Source organism: Macrobrachium rosenbergii, chromosome 24 (genome assembly GCF_040412425.1).
Source record: "Macrobrachium rosenbergii isolate ZJJX-2024 chromosome 24, ASM4041242v1, whole genome shotgun sequence".
Lineage (NCBI taxonomy): Eukaryota > Metazoa > Arthropoda > Malacostraca > Decapoda > Palaemonidae > Macrobrachium > Macrobrachium rosenbergii.
Window position 1 is genome coordinate 36,488,442 of NC_089764.1, and position 27,966 is coordinate 36,516,407.

At 40.9% G+C, this 27,966-nt stretch overlaps 1 protein-coding gene across 1 annotated transcript in view; it reads left to right on the forward strand.

Annotated features, from left to right (window-relative positions):
- Positions 1-27,966, forward strand: part of LOC136852023 (tudor domain-containing protein 1-like) — a 114,770-nt gene that overhangs the window by 63,050 nt on the left and 23,754 nt on the right. Inside the window, exons 11-13 of the mRNA XM_067126496.1 lie at positions 12,581-13,048; positions 13,390-13,523; positions 23,205-23,331. Coding sequence (XP_066982597.1) covers positions 12,581-13,048; positions 13,390-13,523; positions 23,205-23,331 — 729 coding nt within the window. The remainder of the gene's footprint in view (positions 1-12,580; positions 13,049-13,389; positions 13,524-23,204; positions 23,332-27,966) is intronic.

Genomic DNA, 27,966 nt, shown 5'->3' on the forward strand with positions numbered 1-27,966 from the left:
TAAGAACCTTATTCAGGGACCGGGTTATGGGAAACCTTGCCGGAACTAGCCTGTGCAGTGTACAAGACTGGAGAATGGAATTAACAATTTCTATCTTAGAATAAATTCCAAATCCTAAGGCAAGGGTTCCTCCAGTGTTGCCTTGTATGCCATTATTGTTGAAATAGCAAGGTGCTTGACCTCAAAAGATAAGCATATGTAAAACTGTTTTGACAGATTTCAACTGGGGTCTCAATGTGGGGGCAATCTAACCACATTTCCTATATGTATTGATGTTGGATAGATGAAGTCCATAGTTTTGCACTAGGCACCTAGCAATATTAGGCAAATAATCTTCACAGTAAGCTAGATTTAAAATTCCATGTGAAGGTCATGGCTCAGAAAGGAGAATGCTTAGGCGACTTCCCTCCTTCTGTCTGGGAAAGAATGACAAATGGTAATGAAATCTGTTCTTTTGCCTGTTTTTGAAGAAATAAGGAACCAATGACCGTTTGGCTATTTCAGGGCTACCAGGCAAGCGGTTCCATTGAAAGCTAGTAGATTGTTCAAAACTTTTGAAATGTGGGACAATGAAGGAAAAGATATATCATCCTCCGTTTGTTCCAGTCTTGTAGGAATGCATCTCTTGCTATTGCCTGAATGTCCAGGTTTAAAGACGTTGATGGTTCTCGCATGTGGCAAACCAGTCCACTTCTGGATTATGGAAGCTTGTTAGCAATTACAGACTTAAGAGGAGCTCAGCATGAGCCTAACCTCTTTATGTAAGACAATGCATTCATATTGTCTAGGATGAACAAAATGAAAGTCCCTTTTGGAGGTTTCAGTTTTCTGAAATGGAAAGATAGCCAATAGCCCCAGGAAGCAGGTATGACACTCCTTCTGAGCAACTGACCATCTTCTCCCTAACTGACAATCCTCCCAATGGCCTCCCCAATTTTCACTTTTACAAACGGTGGAGTCAGGTCGGCCTGTTTGCTAGAGACCCCTTCCAGGTCCACGGACAGAGTATCTTCCCCATCTCAGATGAAGGTGATCACAAAGCCTTTTCCTGGCATGTGAGAGCCAGACTATGTTAAATCCTAGTCACAATCTCAGGATTAGATCCACCATGGACCCAATCTGTAATAGGCACAGACTTTGTTCCAATTGTCATCTGGAAAAGCTGGGCTGTGCAAGGAATCTTCTAAGTCCTTCCTTATTCTGGTTTGAATGCTTTGGGAAGGGACAGCTGGCCACAAAGAGTAGCCCAACAAAGTCCCAGCCTCAGAAAAGGTATACTGGATATAAGGTGGGACTTGTTATCAAGAAACCTTTTGACTGGAGTCTGTCAACTACCACTCTCAGGTTTCGTCAGCACACTTCTCTGGTGGCTTCCCAGATTAGCCAATCATCTAGATAGGCCACCAGTTAAATCCTTCATTCCTGGGCCCCAATAAAATAGGTACAGTACATATAAAAATTTATGCAAACAATATGTTTGTTCAAATTTGACGGGTCAAGGATCACCCTTTGTTCGGAGGAATGCTTTCTACCTCATGTATATAGGATAAGATTCCTTTTGTTTCAATGCTCATACGTTTCTTATGATCCTATTTGATGCGTTTTGCATTCTGCTTATCGCTCTCGGGCTTAAGATGTCCATTCAGCTAATAAAGTACTCAAAGGAGGAAGTCGTCTAATTCATCCGAAAACATCTTCAACCTAAAACGATGAAAATGAGACCTTCGTACACACATTAAAAGACCATCTTTCCTCTTCCACAGGTAAGAGTAAAAGAACAGTATAATGTGGATATAAGCTAAATACCATATACCACAGTGACGTCACTATCGGCGGAGTAATACCTGTTGGAAGTAGATCCACATGAATGTATTCCTTTAACATTGGAAAGAACCCCAATATTAAGAGAACGGGAACTGTCGATATCACAATACCATTTAGTTTGATTATAAAATACTGCAAAGAAAATACTGGCCTTTCATAAACACCAAGGCTCGTAAGTCAAGCACGATTGGGAACTGTGATTACAACTGTGTTTCATAAACAAGAAGTTAGGCTACCCCAATTTACCCATTCAGTAATTTCATATTATTTATCAGTGTTAAAAGGACATTGTATAATAAGTTTCAGTATGAAAATTGTCTAACATTATTGCCTTAACACTAATTCACTGTGTTAAACAAGAAAAAACAGCACGGCAATTACAGCATAGCCTAGCAATCTACTCCTACCTTCTCGCCTAGCAAGAGGCTTACTGGCTCCCAATTTAAACAAAAGTACAAGCCTTCCTGTTAAAATTTTAAGAAACTAAAATTGTTCACTGGGTCTTGAAACTATAAGGTGAAAAAATGCATAGCCGAACACAATTTCCGGAGCACAACCTTGGGTCTAGTGAACTCTGGACAGACCGGTGTGTAATGGAGTTGGCCAGAACCACAGTACATCACAGGAATTAACCCATAAGATTCCCATTAACCTGTCTTTTTAATTTTAGATATAATTATGTGTCAACCGAGACACTTCCGTATTTTCATCCAGAACCACAAATCTATTTCCCTTCTTTACTTCTGCAACCCAAAAAAAACCTTCAAATTTAGGACCTAGCTTATAGTTCAATTGATTCCTGACATTTATTTTCACAAAAACCAAGGGATAAAATTCCCCAAGAAGACATATTCACCGTGTGTGTGTGGATCGTGTATGTGTGTGTTGACTTGTGCATTGACCACTGGTTCCCTTATGCTCATAAACAGATGTATAAATGCCATATATCCAAAACCACAGGTTGTGATTCTTCCAAAAATCTTCGTTTTTAAATATCTAACTTCCCTGGTAGTTACATATACGTATATAGCTTTATCCCGCCGATTCGTGCGCGACGGCAGAAATTCAAATTCGCGGCAATCGCCGATAGATGGTCAGATGGCCATACCTGAGCGCCCTCTACCAGGTAATTAGAACCATTCCCAATTGTCCTCAGAAATTCCCTGCCGTCATTCTATCAACACGTTGGAAATTCGCTCTACTTTGGTTTGCTTTACTTACAATTGGTGAAGTACCCATTACTTGTTTGGTTTTTCGTTGATGGCTTTCGCTGATTTTGGATCTTCCCTGGATTTTTCGTTTCTCATTGTTAGCCTATCTGTTCGGTTTCTGACTGTTACAATTGTTCTTTGTACTTGCTTTTCAAGATGGTTGACCCTGTTGTTAGAATGTGTGTTAGGGGATGCAGAACCGGCTTCCCAAGGCTGCTCTTGATCCCCACACAGTTTGTAAGAAATACAGAGATCATGTGTGTGCACTTGATGATAGATGCAAGGAGTGTGAAAGTTTGTCCGAGAAAGAGTGGAGAGAGTATGATCGCTATGTGAGGCGATTGGAAAAGGACAGAATTAGGAGAGCTAGATCTTCCAGTGTCCTTTCAGCTAGGTCTTCTGATAGTCAAGTCCTTTCTAACTTGTCTGATACTAATATTCCTGATCCTAACCCTAAGGCTATAGTACCCGATCCTCCTGCGGAGTCGGGAGTAAGTAATCCGTCTTTAAAGGATATAATGGCTGCTATTTCGGCCATAGGAGTTTCTGTACAATCCCTTTCTTCGGATAGGGAAGTGATGTGGGGGCAGTGCATAGTTTGCAACAAAAGTTCAGTGACATTGTTAGTGCAGTGGAGGTGCGTCCGTTCGTGTCTGTCACGCTCCTAGCCCTAGACCTCTTCCATGCTCCCCAACCCCTGGGAGAAGGAACGTTGACAGGCTAAGGGAGGTGAGAGGCGTTGAACAACGAGCGGGCGTCCCCTCGGCGATCCTGTTGACGCATCCCAGGATGCTCCCCTCGCCGCAGGAAAGGCGAGATGAGGGCGTGTTCGTCTTCCTCGGATGACGCAAGACCCAGGCGTGGTTGGCGTCAATCACAAGAGTCTAGACCTATCAAGAGGCGCAGGTCCCCCTTCCCGCTCCAACAACCCTCTTGCAGCAAATGGAGCTCTCCAGAGAGATTCCTGTCGGAAGAAGACGGCGTTTCTGCGCCTAAACAGAGGCGTAAGACGCATAGCTCGTCGGAGGAAGAAGGCGTATACATGACTTCAGTTCACGCTTCTCCCCGCCCCAGAATGGGACGTGTCGCAAGCTGCGTCACCACCTCTTCATCAAAAGATCCCAGCTAGAGTCTCCGAAGTTGTGGAAGCTCGTGCAGTGCCATCTCCAGTTGTTTCCCAGCAGCAAGTGGCACCTCAAGTAAAGTTCTTGTCGGAAGTCCAGCAGTCCCTTGTGTCTCTTTTTGACTTACAAGTCGCAAGGACTAAGAGAAGAAACACACAAGAAGGAATCTAAGGACGTCAACAGACCCAAGAAGAGGGTAAGGCAAGAATCAGAACAACAAGACGCTAACAGCCAGCACACGCAAACTCGCGGCAAGTTGCAGCGCTCATAGGCGCTTCCCGCAACAAGCCGCACGAGTGACGGGAGGGAACAAGGATCGCGAAGCTCCCTCGCAGCAAGTTGGACGCATGCGTGGCGCACGCATAAAGCAGCCACGATTCACACGTTTCCCCCTCTCGTTCGACATCGGAATAGCGGATCCTTTGGAAGAGATCTTGGAAGAGGAAACTCAAGAAACTCTTCATGCCGCTGATCTGAAAAGACTTCTTACTCTTTTGGTGGACTTATTTCCTAACGATTTTCATCAGGCCGTACCTCGGAGTCCTCCCTCACAATATTTGATGGGTAGACCCCAGAAGTCTTCCTCATTCAAGAAGACAGTGTTGGCCAAATCAGTGAAGAGAGCCTTTTCGACACTGAATGATTGGATTTTGAAGAAGGAACAAGGAAAGACAACTTTTTCCTTTCCCCCGACAAGATTGGCTTCTAGATCCAGCGTGTGGTACGAGACTGGGGAAGCTCTCGGTTTGGGAGTTCCTGCCTCCTCCCAGGGGACTTCTCCAGACTCGTTGACTCTTCACGGAGAACAGCCATGACTAAAGCCAAGGTTCTGTGGTCCACTTCGGAGTTGGATCATTTGCTGGCGTCTTCAGAACTATTGAAGTCTTCAGCTTGATGGACTGGACTCTTGCAGCTCTTGCAGAGGTTTCAGATCAGAAGAATGACACGCAAATGCACCTTATTGCCTGTCTTGATAAAGCTGTGATGGACGGGTCGGTCGAACTTTCTGCCCTTTTCACAGCAGGTGTTATCAAGAAACGAGCTATGTTGTGTTCGTTCGTGTCTTCTGGAGTGACTTTAGCTCAGAAATCTGAACTGTTGTATGCTCCCTTATCTAAACAGCTCTTCCCTTCAGAGCTGGTTAAGGACTTATCAGCAGCCCTTTGCGCAACAATCAACGGAAGATCTGATCACAAGGACTGCTAGGAAAGTTCTTCCGGCAAACTTTTTAGCCAGGAAGGACAAGGAAGCTCATCTCCACGCGTCAGCCCTTTCGTGGGAGAGCCCTTTCGAGAGGAAGTCAGAGAATGGCTGCTGGAGGACAACTTCGTAAGAACCCCAAGCAGCAACCCAAATCCAAGAAATGATCACAACAACCTCCAGACACAAGTGGGAGCCAGGTTATCCCACTTTTGGCAAGAGTGGAGCCAAAGGGGAGCGGACGTATGGACAGTCGAAGTTTTGAAGGAAGGATACAAGATTCCCTTCCTAAGGAAGCCCCTCTTTCACAAGAACCGTTAGAGTTGACAGCTACTTACTCGGGGAGCAAAGCAGCAGCTCTTCAGAACAGGTGACCCAGATGCTATCAAAAGCAGCAATAGAAGAGGTAAAGGACCTCTCATCAGAGGGTTTTACAACAGACTTTTTCTGGTACCCAAGAACTCGGGGGTTGGAGACCAGTTCTGGACGTAAGTCCACTGAACAAGTACGTAAGCAAAGTCAAGTTTGCCATGGAGACATCTGCGTCAGTCTTAGCAGGCACCAGACAGGAAGACTGGATGGTTTTCGATAGACCTACAGGACGCGTATTTTCACGTACCAATTCACCCGAACTACAGAAAATATCTGAGGTTTGTGCATCTCGGGACAACCTATCAGTTCAGAGCACTTTGTTTTGGACTAAGCACGGCTCCTTACGTTTTTTCTCTCGAGTGGCATCGAACGTAGCTCACTGGTTACATCTAAAAGGGATACGGATTTCGATGTACCTGGACGATTGGCTAATCAGAGCCAGATTGCAAGCAAAGTGTCTGGAGGATCTTCAAGTTACAATGAATTTGATGCAACAATTAGGTCTGGTAGTAAATCTAGCCAAATCGCAGCTAACGCCTTCACAGGACATCATCTACCTGGGGATGAGGATTCAGTCAGTGGTTTTTCGGGCTTTTCCAGCCCGAAACGCATTCTAGATTGCTTAGAAAGGTGAAGCTCTTTCTAGGGAGATGGACCTGTTTGGCGAGGAGTGGATGAGTCTGCTGGGGACCCTCTCCTCGATCGAACAATTCGTCTCCCTGGGAAGACTACATCTACGTCCACTTCAGTTCCATCTGTCAAGCTATTGGAAAAGAGGCCAAGATCTGGAGACGTGGATTCCGATCCCTCTGGGAATCAAAAAACATTTGAGTTGGTGGAACGACCCCAAAAAACTTCAATTAGGCCTCGAACTTCAACAAAAGAACCCCGACCTAATGTTGTATTCAGACGCATCGGACATGGGATGGGGTGCAATGCTGGGGAAGGGCGAGATCTCAGGTCTATGGGAAAACCATCAGAAGAAATGGCATATAAATGTCAAGGAACTGGTGGCCATTCATCTTGCACTAGTCCACTTTCAGGAGAAGGTCCAGAACAAGATTGTACAGATCAACGCAGACAACACCACAGCGTTGGCCAACATCAGGAAACAGGGTGGCACTCGTTCGTTTCCCTTTACTGAGGCAGCCAAAGATCTCCTGCTGTGGGCAGAAACGAACAACTTAACTCTGATCACCCGCTTCATAGAGGGGAGAGAAGAACGTCAGAGCGGATCTTCTCAGCAGAGGAAGACAGGTTCTCACGACAGAATGGACCTTACTTCACGATGTGTGCAACAGGCTTTGGAATCTGTGGGGAGAACCGTCAATAGACCTCTTTGCGACACAGAGAACGAAGAGGTTACCAGTCTACTGCTCTCAGTCCCAGACCAGGAAGCAGTGGCAGTGGACGCCATCCTCATGAATTGGGAGGGACTAGACATGTACGCTTTTCCTCCATTCAAGACCCTAGACAGAGTCATGAAGAAGTTCAGAGAGTCGAACGACGCCCGCATGACCCTGATAGCTCCATTTTGGCCCATGAGACCATGGATCACGGAGGTGATGGAGTGGCTAGTAGACACCCCAGATCGTTACCTTGTCGGAACGATCTACTCAGACAGCCACATATAGAGAGATACCATCAAAATCTCCTCGCTCTCAACCTAACTGCCTTTCGACCATCGAAAAACTGGCAAGAGCGAAGGGCTTTTCAAGGGAAGCTGCAAGAGCCATCGCGAGAGTGAGGAGAACGTCCACACACAAGGTGTACCAATCAAAGTGGGACATATTCAGGGAATGGTGCAGGAAAAACAACATTTCCTCTTCCAGTACCTCTCTAACTCAACTGGCAGATTTTCTTCTGCATTTGAAAACCCAAGGAAACCTAGCAGTATCTACCATCAAGGGATACCGCAGCATGCTTGCTTCCGTCTTCTGTCACAGAAATATTGACGTGTCGGGAGACAAGGACCTCACGGATCTCATAAGGTCCTTTGAGACAGTTAAGAGGAAGGACAACCCGACCCCCTCTTGGAATTTGGACGTAGTCCTAAAATTTTTAACCTCGAATAGGTTTGAACCTCTCGACAAGGCTTCATGGAAGGATCTCACTAAGAAGACCCTTTTCCTGGTCGCTTTGGCTACAGCCAAGAGGGTAGGAGAACTACAAGCCTTTAGCAAGAAAGTAGGCTTCAATGGGGAAAATGCAGTCTGCTCACTTCAACTTGGTTTTCTCGCTAAAAACGAGAACCCTTCTCAACCATGGCCCAGATCTTTTTCCATACCAGGGCTGTCTCATTTAGTAGGACAGGAAAAAGAGAGAGGCCTTTGTCCAGTTAGGGCCCTAAAATTTTATCTACAAAGGACCAGAAACATGAGAGGCCAGACAGATCACCTCTGGTGCTCAGTGAAGAAACCTTCGTTACCCTTATCAAAGAATGCACTGGCGTTCTTTATCAAGGACTTAATAAGGGAAGCTCACCAAGAATGTGACGAGAAAAGCTTTCCAATCCTCAAAGTCAAAGCGCACGAGGTAAGAGCTGTGGCAACTTCGATGGCTTATAGACACAACAGGTCTATGAAATCGATTTTGGAAGCGACTTTTTGGCGAAGCAAATCTATCTTCGCAGATTGTTACCTGAAAGAAGTACAGACCCAATATGAGGATTGCTGTTCCTGGGTCCGTCACGTTGCCTCGGCGCCGTAGTTGGAGAGGGTACTACTGCCTCTACCCTATAACCTTTTTTTTTTTTTTTGTATTATACCCTTGCCTTTTTCTTGATTTGAACTCACAGGTTGTCTGTGAAGGTTGTTGCAACCTTCCACAGTCTGGGGTTGCAAGTCTAAATTAGGTTTTATGGAATGTGTTATTTAGTGATTTTAGTGGGTCAGGTGGTCAGCTCTTTGTCCATGGCTATGCCAGGATAGCAAGGGTGGTGGTCTAGTCATGTTAAGGTTGAGGACCGTGTGACAGCCCCATAGAGACTTTCTACAGCCCCCTGGATGGGTCGCTGGGTCTCTCAAGGAATGCAGGCGAATGAGGCAGGATAATTATGAAGCCAGCTTCCTTATCAGGTAAGAACCAGAGTATGTTTACAGCTAATATTTAGTGTTTAGTAATTATACGAATTCCCAACGGTGTTTTGGTTCTCTAACCCACCACCAATGGTGTCAATCAGCTATATATATGTAACTACCAGGGAAGTTAGATATTTAAAAATGGTATTTTCATTATAAAATAAGTTTTTAAATATACTTACCTGGTAGTTACATATATAAAAGGTCCCTCCCTCCTCCCCTCTGAGAACAGGGCATGGAATTTCTGAGGACAATTGGGAATGGTTCTAATTACCTGGTAGAGGGCGCTCAGATATGGCCACCTGACCATCTATCGGCGATTGCCATGAATTTTGAATTTCTGCCGTGCCTTGTATGTTAATCGGCGGGATAAAGCTATATATATGTAACTACCAGGTAAGTATATTTAAAAACTTATTTTATAATGAAAATACCATGTTGTCGCACCTTGCCTACGGCTGTCATGACTCCAGCCTTGTTGCATAAGGATTCTTCCTTTATGATGATTCCTCATCTAGTCAAGTGTGCTCTGAGCAAGTATGTAGGTTGTTTTTTGCTAAAGCTTTTTAGAATTTAATTAACTGCTTATGTTCAAGTATTGTTGAAAAGACAGTAAAGAAAACAAATTGAAGTTATTTCACTTTCAGTTGAATGGAAAATAGTTGCTTTTTACAATGTGTTCTGCAGCTTGAAAAAGTCTTACTTTTATAGTGGTCTTTGCTGTAAAATTCAATGCATCAAATTCTCGAGGTGATTTCGTGTTTTCAGAAGGTTAATATTGTCCAAACGCATGATTTCATTCGTGGTAACCAAAAAGAAGTAAGCACAATTTGGTAAATATAAATGCAAAGCCATTAGAAAATAAAGTACAGGCAGTCACCGGTTTTAGACGGGGGTTGTTTTTACGCTGCGGCGTAAACCGAAAAATCGTCAAAAATCCTAAGAAAATCTTACTTTTAATGCTTTGGCGGTTTGAAAACGATGTAAACTACATTTTTATTGAGTTTTTCATCAAAAAACCTCCAAATTTTTATTATTCTGCCATTTTGGAGCCATATTTCTTCCGTCGGATTGGCGTATGGTGTGTCGTAACCCTGGAACGTGTCATAAACCGGGAAATAATTCCTGATGAATATATTTGAAAAGCGTCATAACCTCAGAATGTCGTAAGCCGGACCCATCGTAAACCGGGGACTGCCTGTACTGAGAAAAGTAAGGGAAGAACTTAGTTAATTTCATAAACTTCAAGATACTGGGGTGTACAGTTATAAGACTACTGAATAGGCACTAACTGTTGGTAAAAAATAGAACATTAACTATCCTAATGACAAAAATCAGCTTGCTAAAGCACCAAAGTCGTCCAAGACCCTGAATAATCTACGCCCAAAGGATTATCTGAACACTTAAGAAAAACTCAGTACAGTGGACCCCCGTATTCGCGGGGGATGCGTACCGCACCCCCCCCCTCCCGCGAATACCTAAAATCCACGAATACTTAAAACCCCTCTAAAAACACTTAGAACTGCCCATTTTGATTGTTTAAACACAAGAAAAACCCTGTAGAAATGCTTATACCTGAGTATTTTAATAGTTTTATCACAAAAAGTGCATTTATTCATGAAAATTATATGAAAATACAGTAATTAGTGAATATTTCTCAGTGAAAAATACAGTACTGTGAATGGGCAAATTTTCCGCGAATAATGGGTAGATATGTTCCACAGAGAAACCCGCGAATGCCTGAGTCCGCGAATCATGAGAACATGAATACGGGGGGTTTACTGTATAATGTGAAAATCACAGTTGTTTTTATTCAACTACCACTGTACTGGAATTGTTGCTACTTATCAAAGTCGGAAAAGTTTATATTAACAGGTGTATGAAATAAAAAGCACATGAAGTCTAGTGCAACAGCTGGAGCAGTCTGGTATGCAATGTCTGGATGGTAGGACAGACAAACATTGAATGAGCTTGGTTGATGGCTGAGAGCCAATGTTTCCAGCTGTACAAATGCAGTACTCCCCTATTGTAAGGACTACCTATTTCAGAAATTTTTGGGTAATTTTGTGGCAAGCAAAATGGACACTTGAGTAATGGGTTTGTTTTGCAACAAGTGGATTTTTTGGCACTGGCTGACACAGAGTGAATTGATGGTTGTTTGGGAATTTGAAGGGCAAAAATTTTTTGGTAACGTAAAGGGATAGCACTTGTATTGTCAGGAAGACTTGAAGGACAAGTGAAAGTCTGTTAGTCGAGGATCCTATGGTTAAAATTAACTGTGGGAGGAGAATGAGTGGAAAAGAATGTTTTGGCTGGGTTTCTGAAGGATATGATAGAGTGCTTGTGCCAAGTGACTTGAATGTTAAAGTAGGCAGCAGAGAAAGAAGTAGGGTTGTTGGTAGATACAGAGTCCATGTAGTGAATGGGAATGGTGAGTGTATTCTGGAAATGTTTGGAAAGGGTATTTGATTGATGTGGATACTGTACATGGTTTACAGAAGAGCTTATTCACATGTATACTGTGCATAGGAAAGAGAGAACATGAAAATGTTACTAGATGAAATTGTAAGCACTTCACTAAGTAGATGGAAGAGTAAGTCATTGGGTGTTATGTTAAAGAAGAGTTGCCCAGGTATATTTGACCATCATTTTTCTGAAGCAGAAGTTTTGATAAATTGGAAAGATGGACATGGATGGACTTGACTTGAGAGAAAGTTATTTTGTTGAAAAGTAAGTAAGGAAGTGAGAAAAGCATATTTCTAAAGAGGGAGTGGATGTGATGTGACCTATGATTACAGACACGAGAGTAGAAGATTATTAAAAACTCTTATTGGATGGTATGACCAGAGGAAATGTTTATGGGAACATGCAAAATGTGATGGGATGAGCAAGTAAAGGAGTTAGTCAAAGAAAGGCTATCTGAAGCTCATCTGCAATAGACAAAAGATCATGCACCAGTATAGAGGAGAATTGGTAGAGCAGGCAAGAAGAGAGAGAGTGATAGAAGAAAGGCTAGCAAGCAAAAATAAAAATAGGGAAACAAAAGGTTGAGGAAGAGTAAAGCTTCTGCTTTATAAGATGGTCAGTGCTGCAACAAAGGATATTAATCAAATCTATCTCAGATTACAAGATGCCAATGAAGATATTTTCTCCAGTAGATACAAATGGAAATATTTTCTTCAAGTGTTAACATTCGTGTGTTGGAGTGAATATTTTAAATATTTGTTGAAAGTGAAAGATAGAAGATAGGTAGAGCTGAATGACATGAGTGGAGAAGGCTAGTGTTAATTTTGAGAATGCTTGAGGAAGTGACTGTTGAAGATATAAAGGGCAGTTAAGAACATAAAAGAGTAGTAGTTACAGTACTAGGAGTTAATGTGATAATAAGGAAGATGCTTCTGTACGCTAATGGAATTACGATTGCCGTATTGGGATTTGTAAATTTTGTGTAGATGATGGGAATGCTTATACAGAATTATTGAAGAAATAGTTGTTCTAATGTATAAATGTACTGTACATAGAGGTTATAAACTGAAAAATACCATTTGGTCTTCTTTGTAATGAATGAGAAAACTACCATTCTGTTAGCATTGATATTGAACCTGTTTCAAATTGTTTCATATTGTTAGACAAGTGAAATGTTATTAGTTTGTGCTTTTGAAAGTCTTTAAATACAGATCAGTTCATGTGGCCTAGCTGTAGTTGCTTTAGTGTTTTCATTTAGAGTTGGTTACATTTTCATTAATGATTTTCTAACCTTCATTTTCAGCTGAAACTCCATCTTCACTTGAGGTTGGTGAATTAGTGTGTGGATATCGGGAGAGTGGTGACACTTGGTACCGCTCGGAGGTGAAAAACATTAAGAATGATGAAATTGCAGTTCATTTTGTTGACTTTGGAAGTTCACACGTCATCTCTCGTAGTAACGTTCGAGTTTTTAAAGCGGAACTGATGAAAACTCCTGTGGTAGCGCTGAAAGTCAAATTGGCCAGAGTAGATGCCAATGATGTAGAAATGAAACGTTACTTGGTGTCTCTTGTAATGGGTGAGAAGACTTACAAGATGCGGTCACTTAAAGGAGATGGCTCTCAGTTTGAGTTGTTTGATAATGGTGTGCTATTGAATGATCGCATGTGTAGCCATCTTCAGGTAAGGAGAATAGAAAATTCAAGTAAGAGCAGTTTTGGTATGGAAAAAGAGGCATTGGCAACTAAGGATGGAAAATCAAAGTTACCTGGTAAGTAAAATTGCCAATCTTATTTTAAGTAATGTCTTGAAATGTGACTTCTGACCTTTGAAATCTTTATGAAATAGTAGTGTAATATTTATTAAGTAATGTTGTTAAAGGAATTGTTTTCAGTGTTTTGTGAAGGGACTGAAGAGACAGAATTGCTTTACACTGTAGTTGCCTATTTGGTGGACTGAAGATTTTTGGTATGGTTGAAATATTGTATATGCCCAGTGTATTTATCAAATGTTTATTTCAGAGCATATTTACTTGATAATACAAAAAAGGAGCAATGTCAGAGAAGCTGTAATATATCTGAAATATCTAGTATTGAATAAATTTCATAACAGGTGAATGTGAGCTGCCGGGAAAGAGTATTCCTATGTATGAGAATTGCAAGATGTCACCTCTCAAGGAAGGGAAGGCTGTTGAAATAGTGGTTATTCATGCAAGTAGACCACATGCAATATATATAGTTGCAAAAGTAAGTTCCATATATTTTTTACGAAAATATTGAAGGCTAAGAGATGTTCTCCTCTTATTGTGTTAAGCTTACACTTTTCTCATATAGCATTTCATTTCTGAGGGTCATATAATAAACATATTCCATTGTCTTGAGAACTTAACAGTATATCCAAGAAATAATCTAGTTATAAAGGTCAAATGATCCTTCAGTTTCTATAAAGTATTTGGCTTGGTTGGAAGTTACCCAAATGGATATTTCTAAATTGGCACCATAAAAAACTTGGGTCACTTGAATTTTACCCTGTAGGTGGGTAGTGCTGTCAGTGCGTCTCATGTGGTGCAATGTGGGCATTACTTGAGGTTCTTTGCATCAACGCTTCGACCCCTAGCTGCAACCCCTTTCGTTCCTTTTACTGTACCTCCTTTTGTATTCTGTTTCTTCCATGGAGTTGATTCATAGTGCAACTGCAAGGTTTTCCTCCTGTTACACCCCAAACCTCGTACTGTCAGTTTCCATTTCAGCACGGAATGACCTCATAGGTCCCAGTGCTTGGCCTTTGGCCTAAATTCTATATTCAGTTCAGTTCCATTCAACTTGAGTTTTAAGTTTGAAAGAAATTAATAATAATATCCTTTATTTTAGCTCAGGGCTATGAACTACATGGAATATACAAAGTGGAGAATACAATACACAGTCTAAATAAACAAGATGACATAATGAAAGTGATAATTGGCAATATCCACACATTTGCTGAAGAAGTAGAAAAAATAGTATTCATAATAATGGTAATGACAGTAATATTGAGAATAAATAATAAAAAATATTGAAAATGATAAAAATAAAAAAAAAACAGATTGCGTACAATAAATTTCCAGCTAGGGACCTTAGGTGTTACAGAAGTCAGGTCCAGAAGGCTAATTATGAAAAGAGGAAAAAAGCATCTCTCAGTAATAATAATAATAATCATAGTGATATTAAAAATAATAATAATAAATGTAGAAATACAATAATGATAATAATAATAATAATAATAATAATAATAATAATAATAATAATAACAACAGAATCTGCAAATGACACTTAATAATTGCAGAAATAGAGAATGATTATAAGGCAGTCCCTGGGTTACATTGGCTCTGACTTACGGCACTTTTGTAAACATACAGCAAAAACTGGTTCCAGGTTATGCTGTAGATGATGTTCGGAAAATTCTCGGCACCTCTCTTGGATTCTCTCTCTCTGTAACTAGGACTGTGGTGCCATAACTAAGATTACTCAATGCTATGACTAGATTTACAACACCATAACTAGGATTCTGAGCAGTGTAGCTGTAGATGCTATAACAAGGTGAGAAAATCTCTCTCTCTCTCTCTCTCTCTCTAAATATGAGTTACAGAGTTTTCCGACTTGTGGCATGCCGCTGGAATGGAACCCGTGCTGTGTCCCAGGGACTGCCTACACAGCAACTCAGGCCACCCCTGTGTGAAGGAAGATAACATCATTTATAGAACAGGCGCCTCATTATCCCATCTTTCCCACATTTTAGATCATCTTCTTGCCTCACTGCTTAGGATGCTATGTGTGAGCAAATTGCTGTTGTTTCTGAGTCGGGTGATCAGACTGGTCATTGTTCGCCTAAGAATGATTTTTAAATTATCCAGACAGTTTTCTATGAACATCTGCCTGGTGGAGTGGTAGCGAGGAGTGTTGGTGAGGCGTCTCAGAATGTCATTGTGAACAATGGTGATAGGTCTCATGGCCTCTTGGGTATAGTTTGTCCAAAGGGAACACCCATATACTGTATGCTGTAGCAGTAGGAGTGGAAGGGCAGCAGTTTCGTGTCTCGGTGACAAAAGGCAAACCTCCTTGCAATCATGTTGCCAGTTGTACATAGTTTACGATGCCTCTGTTTTATGTCTGTCATAACCTTTAGGTTGTCTGTGATGACATGGCCCAAATACAGATTATGCTTGAATTCCAGACGATGGTTTCTGAGGAAAATTTGTGGTTCTGCAATATGCTTAAGCGATCTTGGGAGCAGCGACATGCACTGGGTCTTGGCTTCTACTGGGGTCTTGGTTTTGTTGTATAGGACATCAAATTCCTCTGCATATCTGTGGCAAGTGTCAATTAGTAGTTGGAGACCTTGCACTGATGGGGAAATCAGAACCATATTGTCGGTTTAACGGAGGTTGTTAATTGTTGTTTCGTTGATAGTGCAACCAATTAGGAATGAATGAGTTCAGTTTGACATTCAAGGCATCTGTATGCATATTAAACAGGTACTGCAGGGAGAGAATGCCCCCTTGCCGGAGCCCATTTAGGGAGTGAAGTTGTACAACAATATGTTACCCCATTTGACACAGAATTGCTCTATGGAGAACCAGCAATATAAAATGCCAACTAAATATAGAGGTGCACCTCTTTTGTGCAGTTTCAGGAAGAGCTTCAGGTATTTTACTCTGTCAAATGCTTTTCTCACATCTACAAAACATAGGAAAACAGGAGAAGTTGATGATAGGTAATAGTTCAGCAATTCTTTCAGGATGTAGATGCTGGTGTCGGTTGAGTGGTTTGCTTTAAATCTAAACTGGTTGTCAGTAGTGTTTAGACAGGGGAGAAGTCTCGCTAAAAGAACCAACTCAAGTATCTTTGATGCAATTGCAGTACAGTAATTGCTATTGGGCAATAATTGCAGGGTCAGCTGCATCCTGTAGCATGTTTTTAAGTGATGATGTTAAGTGAACTAAGAGTAGGGAGTCTGGAAGAAACTGGTGAATTATGCACACATTGAATAGGGCAGCTAGCAAAATATAAATTATCAGGTGGCAGAATTTGAAAGCTTCTGCATGAAGACCATCACAGCTGTGTGATTTATTGTTAGGTAAGTTGTTTACGGCATTGCTGATGTTACCTGGCGTGATACGATCGGCAAAATGAAATTGAACGTTATCAGTAAGGAGGTTATCTACTTTCCTTTGGTAGTCTTGATCATTTATCATTTATACAATTCAGGATAGCGCTGAAGTGATTGCTCCACATTCTTGTGATAACCTTGTCACTGACAGCTTCTCCTGCTCTCTGTGATAGCTTCTTAGTTATGGGAATTAGGGATTGAGTGTTCTTCCAAAGACAAGGGTAATCACCAGATTTTAACTTTGTAAACATTGCATCAGCTCTTAGTCACATTGCATCAGCTCTTAGTCACTTTTCATTTATTCTGCAGTGCTTAAGAGCAAGTTTGAACTACGCTCTCTCCTGTCTCATTAGCAATGCACAGTGTCCTTCCCTTTGGCTACCATTTTGCCTCCACAATAAAAACATTTCTCTTGAATGTGTATACAGACCTTTAACCAAGTTATTCCAGCCAGGTATGTTATGAGAGTTACCTCGACGAAATCTAAAGGTATTCCTGTCCGAGGCAGGCATAGCAGATATATTTGAATAGAATTCTTTCAGCTCTCTCCTATGGTGGCCATTTCTGTATTTAGGGTTAGTGCAAAGCAAGGCATCTGCTGGTTGAACTATTGACCACAACCTATTTTCTGTGATGACCCTAACGGATCTGATTTTCTGGTGCTTTTTAAAGTCCCAGTTAACAGCAGGTAGGTGATCAGTTAAGGGGTTCATGGTAGGGAGGGATAGGGTACTGAATAACACCTGTAAGGGGATGTGATTGTAGCCTGTTGCGAGATCGCAGCAAGTGTTGCAGGTCACACTTGAATCATGGAGGTTTTGAGGCGTGATGCAGTGGTCCAGCCAAGAAGTTGTAATTGTGTCCATTCTATTTGTACATAGGTGTAGGAAGAGGGAGGGAGGTGCCTTACATCACTAATTTGGAGAGCGTGATTTTGACAGGAGCGAGTAACTTCATTATAAAATTGTTTTATGGGATGAGAATTCAGGTCCCTAATTATATAAATATTATCAGCAGTAGAATTGTGTATAATGCTGTGTAACTCAACTGGGATCATGCAGTATGGATCAAAAGTATCATTATTTTCCCAGGGCATATAAACATTAATTATTAGGATCTTAAGAGTCCCCTACTGTCTTTTGAAGGCCCAGCAGTACATCACTTCTGTAGGTCATTGCATTCACTAGATTGTCTAAAGATTTGTGCCACAGGAAAGAAAGGCCCCCTTTTGGGCAACTGGTTACGATTGTGATCTGTAACTTGCATCGATGAGGTCGAGAAAGCTCTAAAGTCTTCATGCATTGAGTTGCAGATGACAAGGTCATGTGGCCTTAGGAGGGTTTCTTGCAATGCAGTGATGCCTTTGAAGTTTTTGGAGAATATGTTTAGGAGGGGAATGTTCTTCTTGAGGCCAAAAATATTCAATAAAATTATATCTAGTGTATCCATGGGTACTTATGAAGTTGGTAAATGAATGAGTTGATCATCTGGGTGGATGGGGTTTGGCCAGTGGGGGTGAGCAGTCACTCGCAGTGGGAGGTTGGCTGGGAATTGTGGTAGAAGGTGAGCCTGCACCCACACCACTGCTTGGGGTGTCAGTAAGTACCGCAGGGGGCGGTTGGTCCCAAATTAGGTCATACTGTATCTTGAGACTTATGTTAGGACTGAAATTTTGCCTTTAAGAACATCCAGGGGTTGAAATGGACAGGTAATCCTGTAAGCCACTTTGTTTAATTTTGCAGGGGAGTTCGTGGAAGATAAAAGGGTCAGAGCCCATGATAAACTTGAATCTCTGCTATGACGTCTAGCTTCACCAGTGAGCGCAAATTGTGAATCACAACGTGACATCTCTTCTCAGGTTTTGGGTGAGGTGATTCACGATTGTTGGGGTTCAGTCCAGTGGGCAAACAAGAGGCTCTTGTTTTTTCTGCTTGTTTGTGTCTGGCAGCTGCCAATCCTATCATGATCATTAACATCATCATCCACCCACAGGGGGTTTTGGGGGGAGGGATAGGGTCAGAAGACTCACGTTGGCTGGTGATCTTGAATAAGGGTCTATCTTCCACCGGTCCCTCTGGTAGGTCTACGGGTGATGTGGGTGCTTCATCCGTGGGAGAGAGGGAGTTTCCACCTGGGAGGATACAGTCACCTCGACCTCATGTGGCAACCCCCCACCCCCCACTGCTCTTGTGTTGTTGGGAGCTTTGGAAAACAAGTTTTTCAAAATAAAGCATTAAACTTAGTAGGATACCCTCTAAATTTTCTTGGTAATTCATAATTTTTTTAATCCAATGCATAATTCATTTGTAATTTTTTTTTATGCAAACTTTTTACTATTATACCTGGCCAAGTAGAGCCATTTGTAGTGTGATATATCTTTTGAGTATGGTGGTCATCATCATCATCATCCAGGTTTATTTTAGGAGGCCATTATATTGGCCCCACTATTCCATCTGGCCCAATTTATGTCAGTTTCAGTGTATACTTTTCGTTAAAAACCTTATCTCCCATGTTATAGTTTAAAAAGCTTATCTTCCATGTTATAAGTTTTTAATAGATATAAGCCTTTTGGTAATGGTTTACTGATTTTCAGGTTGATTTTACTTGTACAAGGTAACCGACGACAGTGCAGTCATGTAGCACACAGCAGGCATTAGTGAAGGGCATTCACAGCATCCATTCAATCCAAACTGCATATGCATTTTCTTTTACTTTTTCATTCCATTCTTTTTTACCTCCTAGTTTCATAATTATCAGTACCATAACCAGTTCTTCACACTTTTAAGAGGCTCCATTTTTAGAAACGTTGTCCCCTAAACCTCAGAAAAACCTTCCCAGATCAGAGACCAATATTCTTTGCTATTGTTTGGCTCCTACAAATATAAATTTCCATTATGAACAAAGGTGTGGCTTAGTAAATTGCAAAAAGTATCATAAGTTGTATGTAGTGAAACCTCAGATAATTTTTTTTATCTGAGAACTGATAATACATTGTTGTGATGATATCTCTTTAGTGGAACTATTTTAGCATCGTCAACGGCTCAAGTGTTTGGTGGGGATTTGGAGAGCATTCTTACAATGTCATTCAATTTTTCCACTAATATAATTAAGTGGGGGATGAATGTAGTCCTGTAATACTCAGCATTTCTTTCACGGAGATTTGACCTACTCTTGAGGCACTTAGTGGATGATGTCATTTCTTTATGGGCCGATGAATAATGGACACTGGGATGTCTGTTCTAATTGGTAAGTGAAATTAATTTATGAATAGTTGGCAAAACTTCTTTAGATGTACAGACAAGGTATTTTTTTATGGGCTTACATTATTTGTTCAACTGATCTTGAGATGTACAGACAAGGTATTTTTCTTATGGGCTTGCATTAATTGTTCAACTGATCTTTGTACTTCTGAACCTAGTGACATTATGTCAACACACATGACCACTGCTGGCATGAAAACAGTGGTTTGGCAGTTGATAATCAGTGCTCCTTCCAGTTGAAGGTCATGCAGATTGAAGGGTACTTACAAGGGCACCCTCCACACAAATCGTATGGAAAACCTCAGTAGATATAGTCCTAACTATGAGTGTCTCCTGTTGCTCCAATTCAATCATAATATTGACTGTAGATGTGTACCCAGCGTTCGACTCTCCGAGCCGCCATTGAAGAATTAGAGGAATTTATTTCTGGTGATAGAAATTCATTCTTCGCTATAATGTGGTTCAGATTCCACAATAAGCTGTAGGTCCCGTTGCTAGGTAACCAGCTGGTTCTTAGCCAGGAAAATAAGTCTAATCCTTCGGGCCAGCCCTAGTAGAGCTGTTAACCAGCTCAGTGGTCTGGTTAAACTAAGATATACTTAACTTATAGATGTGTATTTAACACTTTAGGGTGAGACTTTCTGCAGATGTTGAAACTATTTTGGTTTTGCAGAAATAGTACTGCATAATCAGTCAATTATAAATTCAATAAATTCTGTGTACAGTAACATGCAATGGGACATTAAATATGCAGAGGTTCACTCTATGCAGTACACACTAATGGCTCTAAATCTTCATCATACATGGGATTTGCAGCCTCATTACCCAATAAAACATGCCAATTTTCGTTGTCTAACAATGCTTCTGTTTTTACAGCAGAATTATAAGCAGCTGGATCATACATGAAAGTTATTTTAAGATATGCCTTCACAGAATGTAAATGTGTGATTTTCAGTGACTAGCAGTGCTGTAGAAGTTCTTCAGAATTAAAATGTAAAAAACCCCTTTGCACAACTGATTAAGTTTAGCTGATGTAAAACTGTGGAAACAGAAAAAAGAACTTTATTGTTGTAAGTTAAATTGCACCTAAAATAATTATAAATCTACAGTAGTGCTTTTAAAAGCATTTTATTCCGACTTAAAGTGCACCCAAAATCAGTGTAAAAAATAGAATTTTTTAAAGTTAATGAAATAGCGTTTTCGTAAGTACGACTATCTGTACATGCATGTTATTTCAATAGGAGTTGAGTGGTGGGAAGAGGAGGTTCATTTGCTGCCTTATAAGCTTAGCATTACGAGCAAAAATGGAAATTGGATGATATATGGGATATATGAAATATATTGGGTCTATTTCATTGCCACTTAATTGGCAATGAATTGCATTCTAACTTACACACACTGTGATCTGGCAAAATCACTAATTTGGTGCCCTAGTTGTCCTAGTGATGCTAAATTAGTGGTTAATTGCCTGCATATTCAAAAAATTACAGAATATATGGAATAATGAACCTGAGTAACAAATTGAAACAGGTCAAGCCAAATGTTGGAATATGGAATTCATGATTTTGTCAGAATCCCTATTACAATACTTTCGATTATACAAGTATAATGCTTTTAAAAATCTGTAATCTAATAAATAAAAGAGAAACATTATCAATAAAGACAAATCTTTCGGGCCAGCCCTGTGAGAGTTAAATAAATTAACTCAGCCTGGTAAACTACAGGCAGTCCCCGGTTCACGACGGGGGCTCCGTTCTTACGCTGCGTCGTAAACCGAAAAATTGTCGAAAATCATAAAAAATCCTAAGAAAACCTTACTTTTAATGCTCTGGGTGTATTGAAAATGATGTAAACTGCATTTTCATTGAGTTTTTCATCAAAAAAACCTCCAAATTTTTAATATTCTAACATTTTGGAGCCATATTTCTTCCATTGGATCGGCATACAATGCGTCATAAACCGGGAAATAATTTCTGATGAATATATCTGAAAAGCGTCGTAACCTCGGAACGTCGTAAACCGGGGACTGCCTGTACTCAGTAATAATGACAATACTGTGGCAATGTTGATGGTGTATCGTTCTATCTCACTTCCTCTTAAAAACAAGACAGACAGATGTCCTCATTCTGTTTGTGATTTTACTTAGGAGGGAAAAGGAAAAATAAGTGCAGCTGCCTTTATTGAAAGTAAACAACTTCTAGAAAATATAAAGTGAACTTAACGAATCATTGTAATTACTGTAGTAAAACTGGAAAACTTCATTCCAAGGAGACTGACTCTTAAATTTTAGAGCTCCAAATAACAGAGGAATTAAATTGGATGTCTCTCTTAGAACTTTTCAGAACCACAAAGTGAAAAGCTATTTATAACTGAGTAAAGGATTTATCCAAGTGAGCTTTATGAATTCTCTCTAAAAAAGAAAAAACAGAAGCATGATCAGATGTCCCAGTTGAAGGACTAACAAAATTGGTTATAGTGTCAAGCGAATCATTGGACACTAGATCCAAGCAATCACTGGCTGTGTATGGTTGTGTGTGAGGAAGATACTTTACTCAAACCTAAGTCAGTGAAGTCGGAAGCTTTTAGGTAATGGACATTACCGGGTACAGTAGTATTCAATCACTACCTATGGTGAGTATGATAATTGCCAATACTATACATGCAGAAGGAGCCTTTCTGTCAACATCATGTATCTTAGCTAAGGTGAAAAGATAGATAGAAATAGTAACATACACACTAACTCTGGTGGTATGATGTATGGACCTCAAATAAAGTGTTATGTATGCCATGAACCTTGACTTTCATGGAACCCACACTCATGACAAGCATCATAAAAGGCTGGTTATTCATTTGTAAATCTTCATAGCCCTGGGAATGGCATCACTTTTAAAAAGTATTAGTTTCTGGTAACCTGGAATGACGAGCTTGGTTGAGATCCCCCATTTAAGAAGCTAAAGTTACAGTTCTTCATTGGAGGGGTGGGTAGAGCTCTCGGCTAGCATGCTGTTGGCCCAGCATTCGACTCTCCGACCGGCCAATGAAGAATTAGAGGAATTTATTTCTGGTGATAGAAATTCATTTCTCGACATAATGTGGTTCGGATTCCACAATAAGCTGTAGGTCCCGTTGCTAGGTAACCAATTGGCTCTTAGCCACATAAACTAAATCTAATCCTTCGGGCCAGCCCTAGGAGCGGTGTTAATCAGCTCAGTGGTCTGGTTAAACTAAGATATACTTAACTACTTCTATGCATAAAATGGACTTGAAGAATTATTATTATTATTATTATTATTATTATTATTATTATTATTATTATTATTATTATTATTATTATTATTATAGTTGGATGTTTCACAGTTGTAGAATTAAATTGAATTTCTTAATAAGCAAAGGGTGATGTTAAGAATTGGTTGTACAAGTACTAAGACTGATGTTGAAATCTAATTTCAGTAAAAATACATCCTTAATGCCAGAAAGATAATTGACAGACTTAGTATCTCATATTTTCAACTTCTTTTTCAGACAGCAATTTGGTTGTATGAGGATTTGGAGAAAATGTCTGGGTTAATGACACAGTATTGTGAGTCTTATGTCGGTTCCTGCTATGAACCTCGGCAAGGGGAAATGTGTTTGGCAAAGTTTAGTGAAGGTAATTTATTTTTTGTATGATTCTTTTGTATTACAAAAAGGTCACTACATAATTTGAACTGTAAATTTCCTTTTTTGCTAATTCTGGTTCATCCCCCCCTTTTTCTGGCAAAGTAAATATTTTGAGTAGTTTTTGTGAACAGTAGTTTATTGGTATCAGACTGTCCATTAAAATATCCCACTCAGAGGACGACAGAACACCAGCTGACTGAAGGAGATGGAGGAGGGAATTTCAGTAAAATTTGGATCTCATATTTAACAGAATTCTTTGACAGTGTAATTGTCATATAGAGCACGAATTGGGTTTTTACTCTAGCTGAATAGCCATTTAGGAAGGTATTGGAGCTTCCACTAAAACACAGCCTGAGAAAATGTTTATAACTTGATTATGTTGGGCACGCAGTGAGTGGAGAGGTATGCTACATACTTAGCATATGATAAACCTGACACTTCATGAATGGATTTGTGATTTTGAAAAGCACTTGATCATCCAATCATGCAGAAGCTGATTGCATTCGAGGACTTTAAATAACATGACTATCCAGTCATGTGGAAGCTGATTGGATTTTAGTTTTTTAAAGGCACACAATCATCCAATCATGGAAGCTGATTGGATTTGAGGTTTTTAAAAGCACACGGTCATCCAGTCATTTGGGAGCTTGCTTGGAAAATTAATTGCATTTTTGGCATGGCTTATTTTAATGCATTCAAATTATGAATAACAAATAACAAATTGCCTGTTTTCTGACAGTTGTAAATACTGGCTTTATTGCACTTTTGAAGAAGGTAAATATGTAGGAAAGAAGCCTAAATAGATAGTTGTCTCAACGAGTGAAGAATACTCACTCGGGTTTAGAATAGAAGAAGCTTAACAAAATAGTGAGTGGGGAATACTGCTTGCTTTATCATAAAAGTTTCAGGTCTGTCTGTAAATAAAAATGCCTTGTGAATAGTTTTAAGGAGTGGTAAATTCCTCTGCTCATGGGAAATGTTCAGGGGCCTTAACCCTTAATGGACAGATCCCCTTGATAGAGGATCTAAGGCAAGTTTTGGGTGGTGGACGTATTCCCTCTGAGGAGTATTAATATTAAGTGCCATATGATTTGACTGTGGCGAGTGGGAAAGAGTTTCCAATGCTTCAGTGGCCCATAAGTGAATTGTGGCAGCTAAAGAATTCAGCTCAGCTCATTTGTGGACATTTCATGGAATTTAGTATTGTTCTTGCCTTGAAGGGGGGAATGTCTTGCTCCTTTCTCTCTCATGACATCTTTTTATTTATTTGCTTGTAAATATACCCGGGGATTGCTGTTGGTTTTAGCTCTTTATCTTTTACGATATGATGTCAGTTATAATTGTAATTCTGCTAAGGAATATTAGAAAAAGCATGTATAAATCCCAAAAAAGTTACTGCATATCTTGATTTCCCGATCACAGTAAAGTTACGTCAATATTTTACAACAGATATGCTCAGAATTTGTTACTGATTTTATTTCTTATCTGTTATGATATTGTGTGAGCCGTAATTATAATTTTACAAAATAAAGTAAAGTAGATTATTAGAAAATACATGTAAAACTTGGTAAAACTTAGGAGTGTTTTGTGAAAGAGGCCCCACACAGGGTTGTAAATAGTCACTTTCAACTTCCTGTTTTTTTCTTAAATTGGCCAACCTTAAAGTTTGCCCGGTCTGGGATGTTGCATGATATATAATTAGCCTGTCCCTTAAGGGTTAATCTGTGTTAGTGAGTCTTCATGTGAAGCAGGTGTTGAAGTTCATTTTATGACCTCCTTAATATTGGAGGAGACATTACTCTTAGAGGTGTAAGTTTCTCCACTGATAGAGAATGGTTTAAGCTTTTAATTTTCCTGAGTGCACTTGGGAGTCAACCCCTACTTTCCTTGGAACCTGAAGATAAAAATTGTAGTGTTCATCTTAATTCATTAGGTTTCCATAGTTACTGCTACTATTTGTCAAAAAAGTGCCAGTTTTTGGTACTAGTAGTAACTTACCCAGTGATTACATCGCTATAGTTTCTACTCGCACGGCTGCTTGAATTTTGAAATTCGCAGTAACACTTCTGTTTGAGTAGGTGACTAGGCCCCGCTCACTTTCTGGGGAAGAAGCGGAACAACTTAGCAAAGAACTTCAGTATGTTTCTGCTGTCCTCTGGCTACACACGGTTGTAGGAGAGCAGCTTGTTTTTGTGGATTCTACTTATCTTCCCATTTTGGTGAAGTATTTTGCTTATGGATGCCTTTGGCAAGGTCCTTACTTAGGATTGATCAGTTATCTTACAATTGTGAACTTAGATTTGACTCTTCTCAACTTGGGCTGATAGAGTGTGATACTTTGAGTGGACCAACTCTTCTTTGAACGAGAGTTGCCAATCATTAGATGTTTGTGTTGATCAGTTGTTCTCTAGCGAGAATCACCGATCTCGTTTTTTACTATTGTTTTTTCTCTCCGAGAATTTCTTTTTGTGACTTACTCTTGATCATTGACAATGTCTGACTCTATCTCGACAAGTTTTCAATATTGCAGCAAAGGCTGCAATACAAGGTTAACGAAAGTGTTGTACAATTCTTACTCTGTTTGCACTTCTTGCACAGGACAGGTTTGTACCATTGATCTCACATGTAGCGAATGCATGGATTGGGATGATAAGACATGGAAGACTTTAGCTTCTCACCTTGCAAAATTAGAGATAGGAAGAGAAAAGCAGCTTCTAGAGCCAAGAGTAAATCCTTAGTTAGTGAGGATATGACTCCTAAGTCAGTAAGTGTTGATATACCTATTGTTTCTTCACCTGTATCAAATGTATCTCTTGTGTCAAGTCTTCCTGTACCACCCTCTCCTGGCTCCTGCGTTTCATAACCCAATCGCATCACCAATCTCGTGACCAGGATCAACCAAAAGTTTGGTCTTATGGTAAACACAGTGACCCAGTTACGGGAACCGGTGCATTTCCTTATGGAAAAAATGAATGAAAAAAGTGCCAGTGAAGTGATAGTGGAGGAGGTGGCTACCTTTCCCGCCGACTCCTAGGAAAAGGTCATTACCAGACTCCCCTTATCCTGGGAGGAGGTATACTTGAGGCCCAAGGGAGGTTGGTGGGGTCTGCTCACGGGTAGTCGCTCCTTGTTCAAGTCTGTTGCATCCCAGACGGTGACAGAGAGCTGTTGGAAAGGCATCTCGGATGTTCATCGCCTCTCCTTTAGCCCCGGAACGCCTAGTCAGGACAAGAGGTGTCAGAGGCATTTCTCTAAGGAGTCTCGTCTGTTAAAGAGGTATTCATTGCATTTGGACCAGTCGTCTCCGCTCTCCAGCAAAAGGTCTAGAGAACCTTCCCGTAGTAGCCCCAAACCATCTTCCAGCTATTGGGACAGCCTGGAGTTTTTCCCCTGATCATCATTCTTCTGGCCATCAGTGTTTGGCTCCCAAGTGTTCTCCGGGGTCCCACAGGCTCTCTTCGTTGGCTCCCAAGCATTCTCTGGGGTCCCACAGGCTCTTCGTTGGCTCCCAAGCATTCTCTGGGGTCCCACAGGCTCTCTCTGTCGGCTCCCAAGCGTCCGTCCTCCAGGGAATGCCCGCTTTTTTCTGCAGAGCTTCCAGTTGCGCCCGAGCGCCCAGTAGCACCTGAACTTCCAGTGACTTCCGAGAGCTTAGTAGCGCCCAAGTGCCCATCTACCAAGCGCCTAGTATCTGTTGACTGGTCAGTGCCAGCTCCTGCTTGTTCAACACATTCCTCCAAGCACCCAGCACTAATGAAGATGGATCAGGGGAAGGCCACTTTTTGTATTCTGCCTTCTTGTGTTTCATGAACAAGATACCTGTCTTATGCCACTGGTAAAGCTCCTTCCTTGGGAGTGGCTGCCTCCTCCCAGAGGGACTTCTCAGGGCTTATAGACTCGGCTTGCAGGTCAGCCTTCGCCTCAGTGAAAGTTATGTTTTCTTGCACTGAGTTGGATCATCTTCTTAAAATCCTTTTTAAGGTTTTTGAAGTACAGTACTAAGCTTCCTTGATTGGTCTGTGGGAGATTTAGCAAAGAAGATTCAAAATTTCTCCCCATTGTCTGAAGAATGCACATCGGATTGGCTTAAGAGTTATCTTCTGTGCTTGGATAAGGCCGTCAGAGACGGTTCCAAGGAATTGGCCTTGCTTTTCACCATGGGGACCCTGAAGAAGAGGGAGCTCTGGTGCTCGTTCACCTCTAAGAGTGTTAAGGCATCACAGGTCAGAGCTCCTCTTCTCTTTTCTTGACCGTCACCACCTTTTCCCGCAATCTGTAGTTAACAAGAGTACTTCAGAATTACAGAAGAAATCAACACAGGATCTTCAGCCACAATCCATGAGACACCCCAGGGAATGGGCCTCCTTCAGTGCCAGATCAGCTTCACCTCTCCAGAGACAGTCCTTTTGAGGAAGTAGACAGAGGTCACTTTCTAGACCTCGGACTACTGTCCGCTTCACCTCCCGAGCAATCAAAAAGTCCTCCTCAAAACCTGGATTCCAAGTGAGGATGCAGTCCGCCATGCACCTGTGGGTGCCAGACTCCTCCTTTTTTGGGAGATTGGAGTGCAAGAGGAGCAGAACCTTGGATAGTAGAAGTCACTTTTTCTCCCTCTTTGGGACAT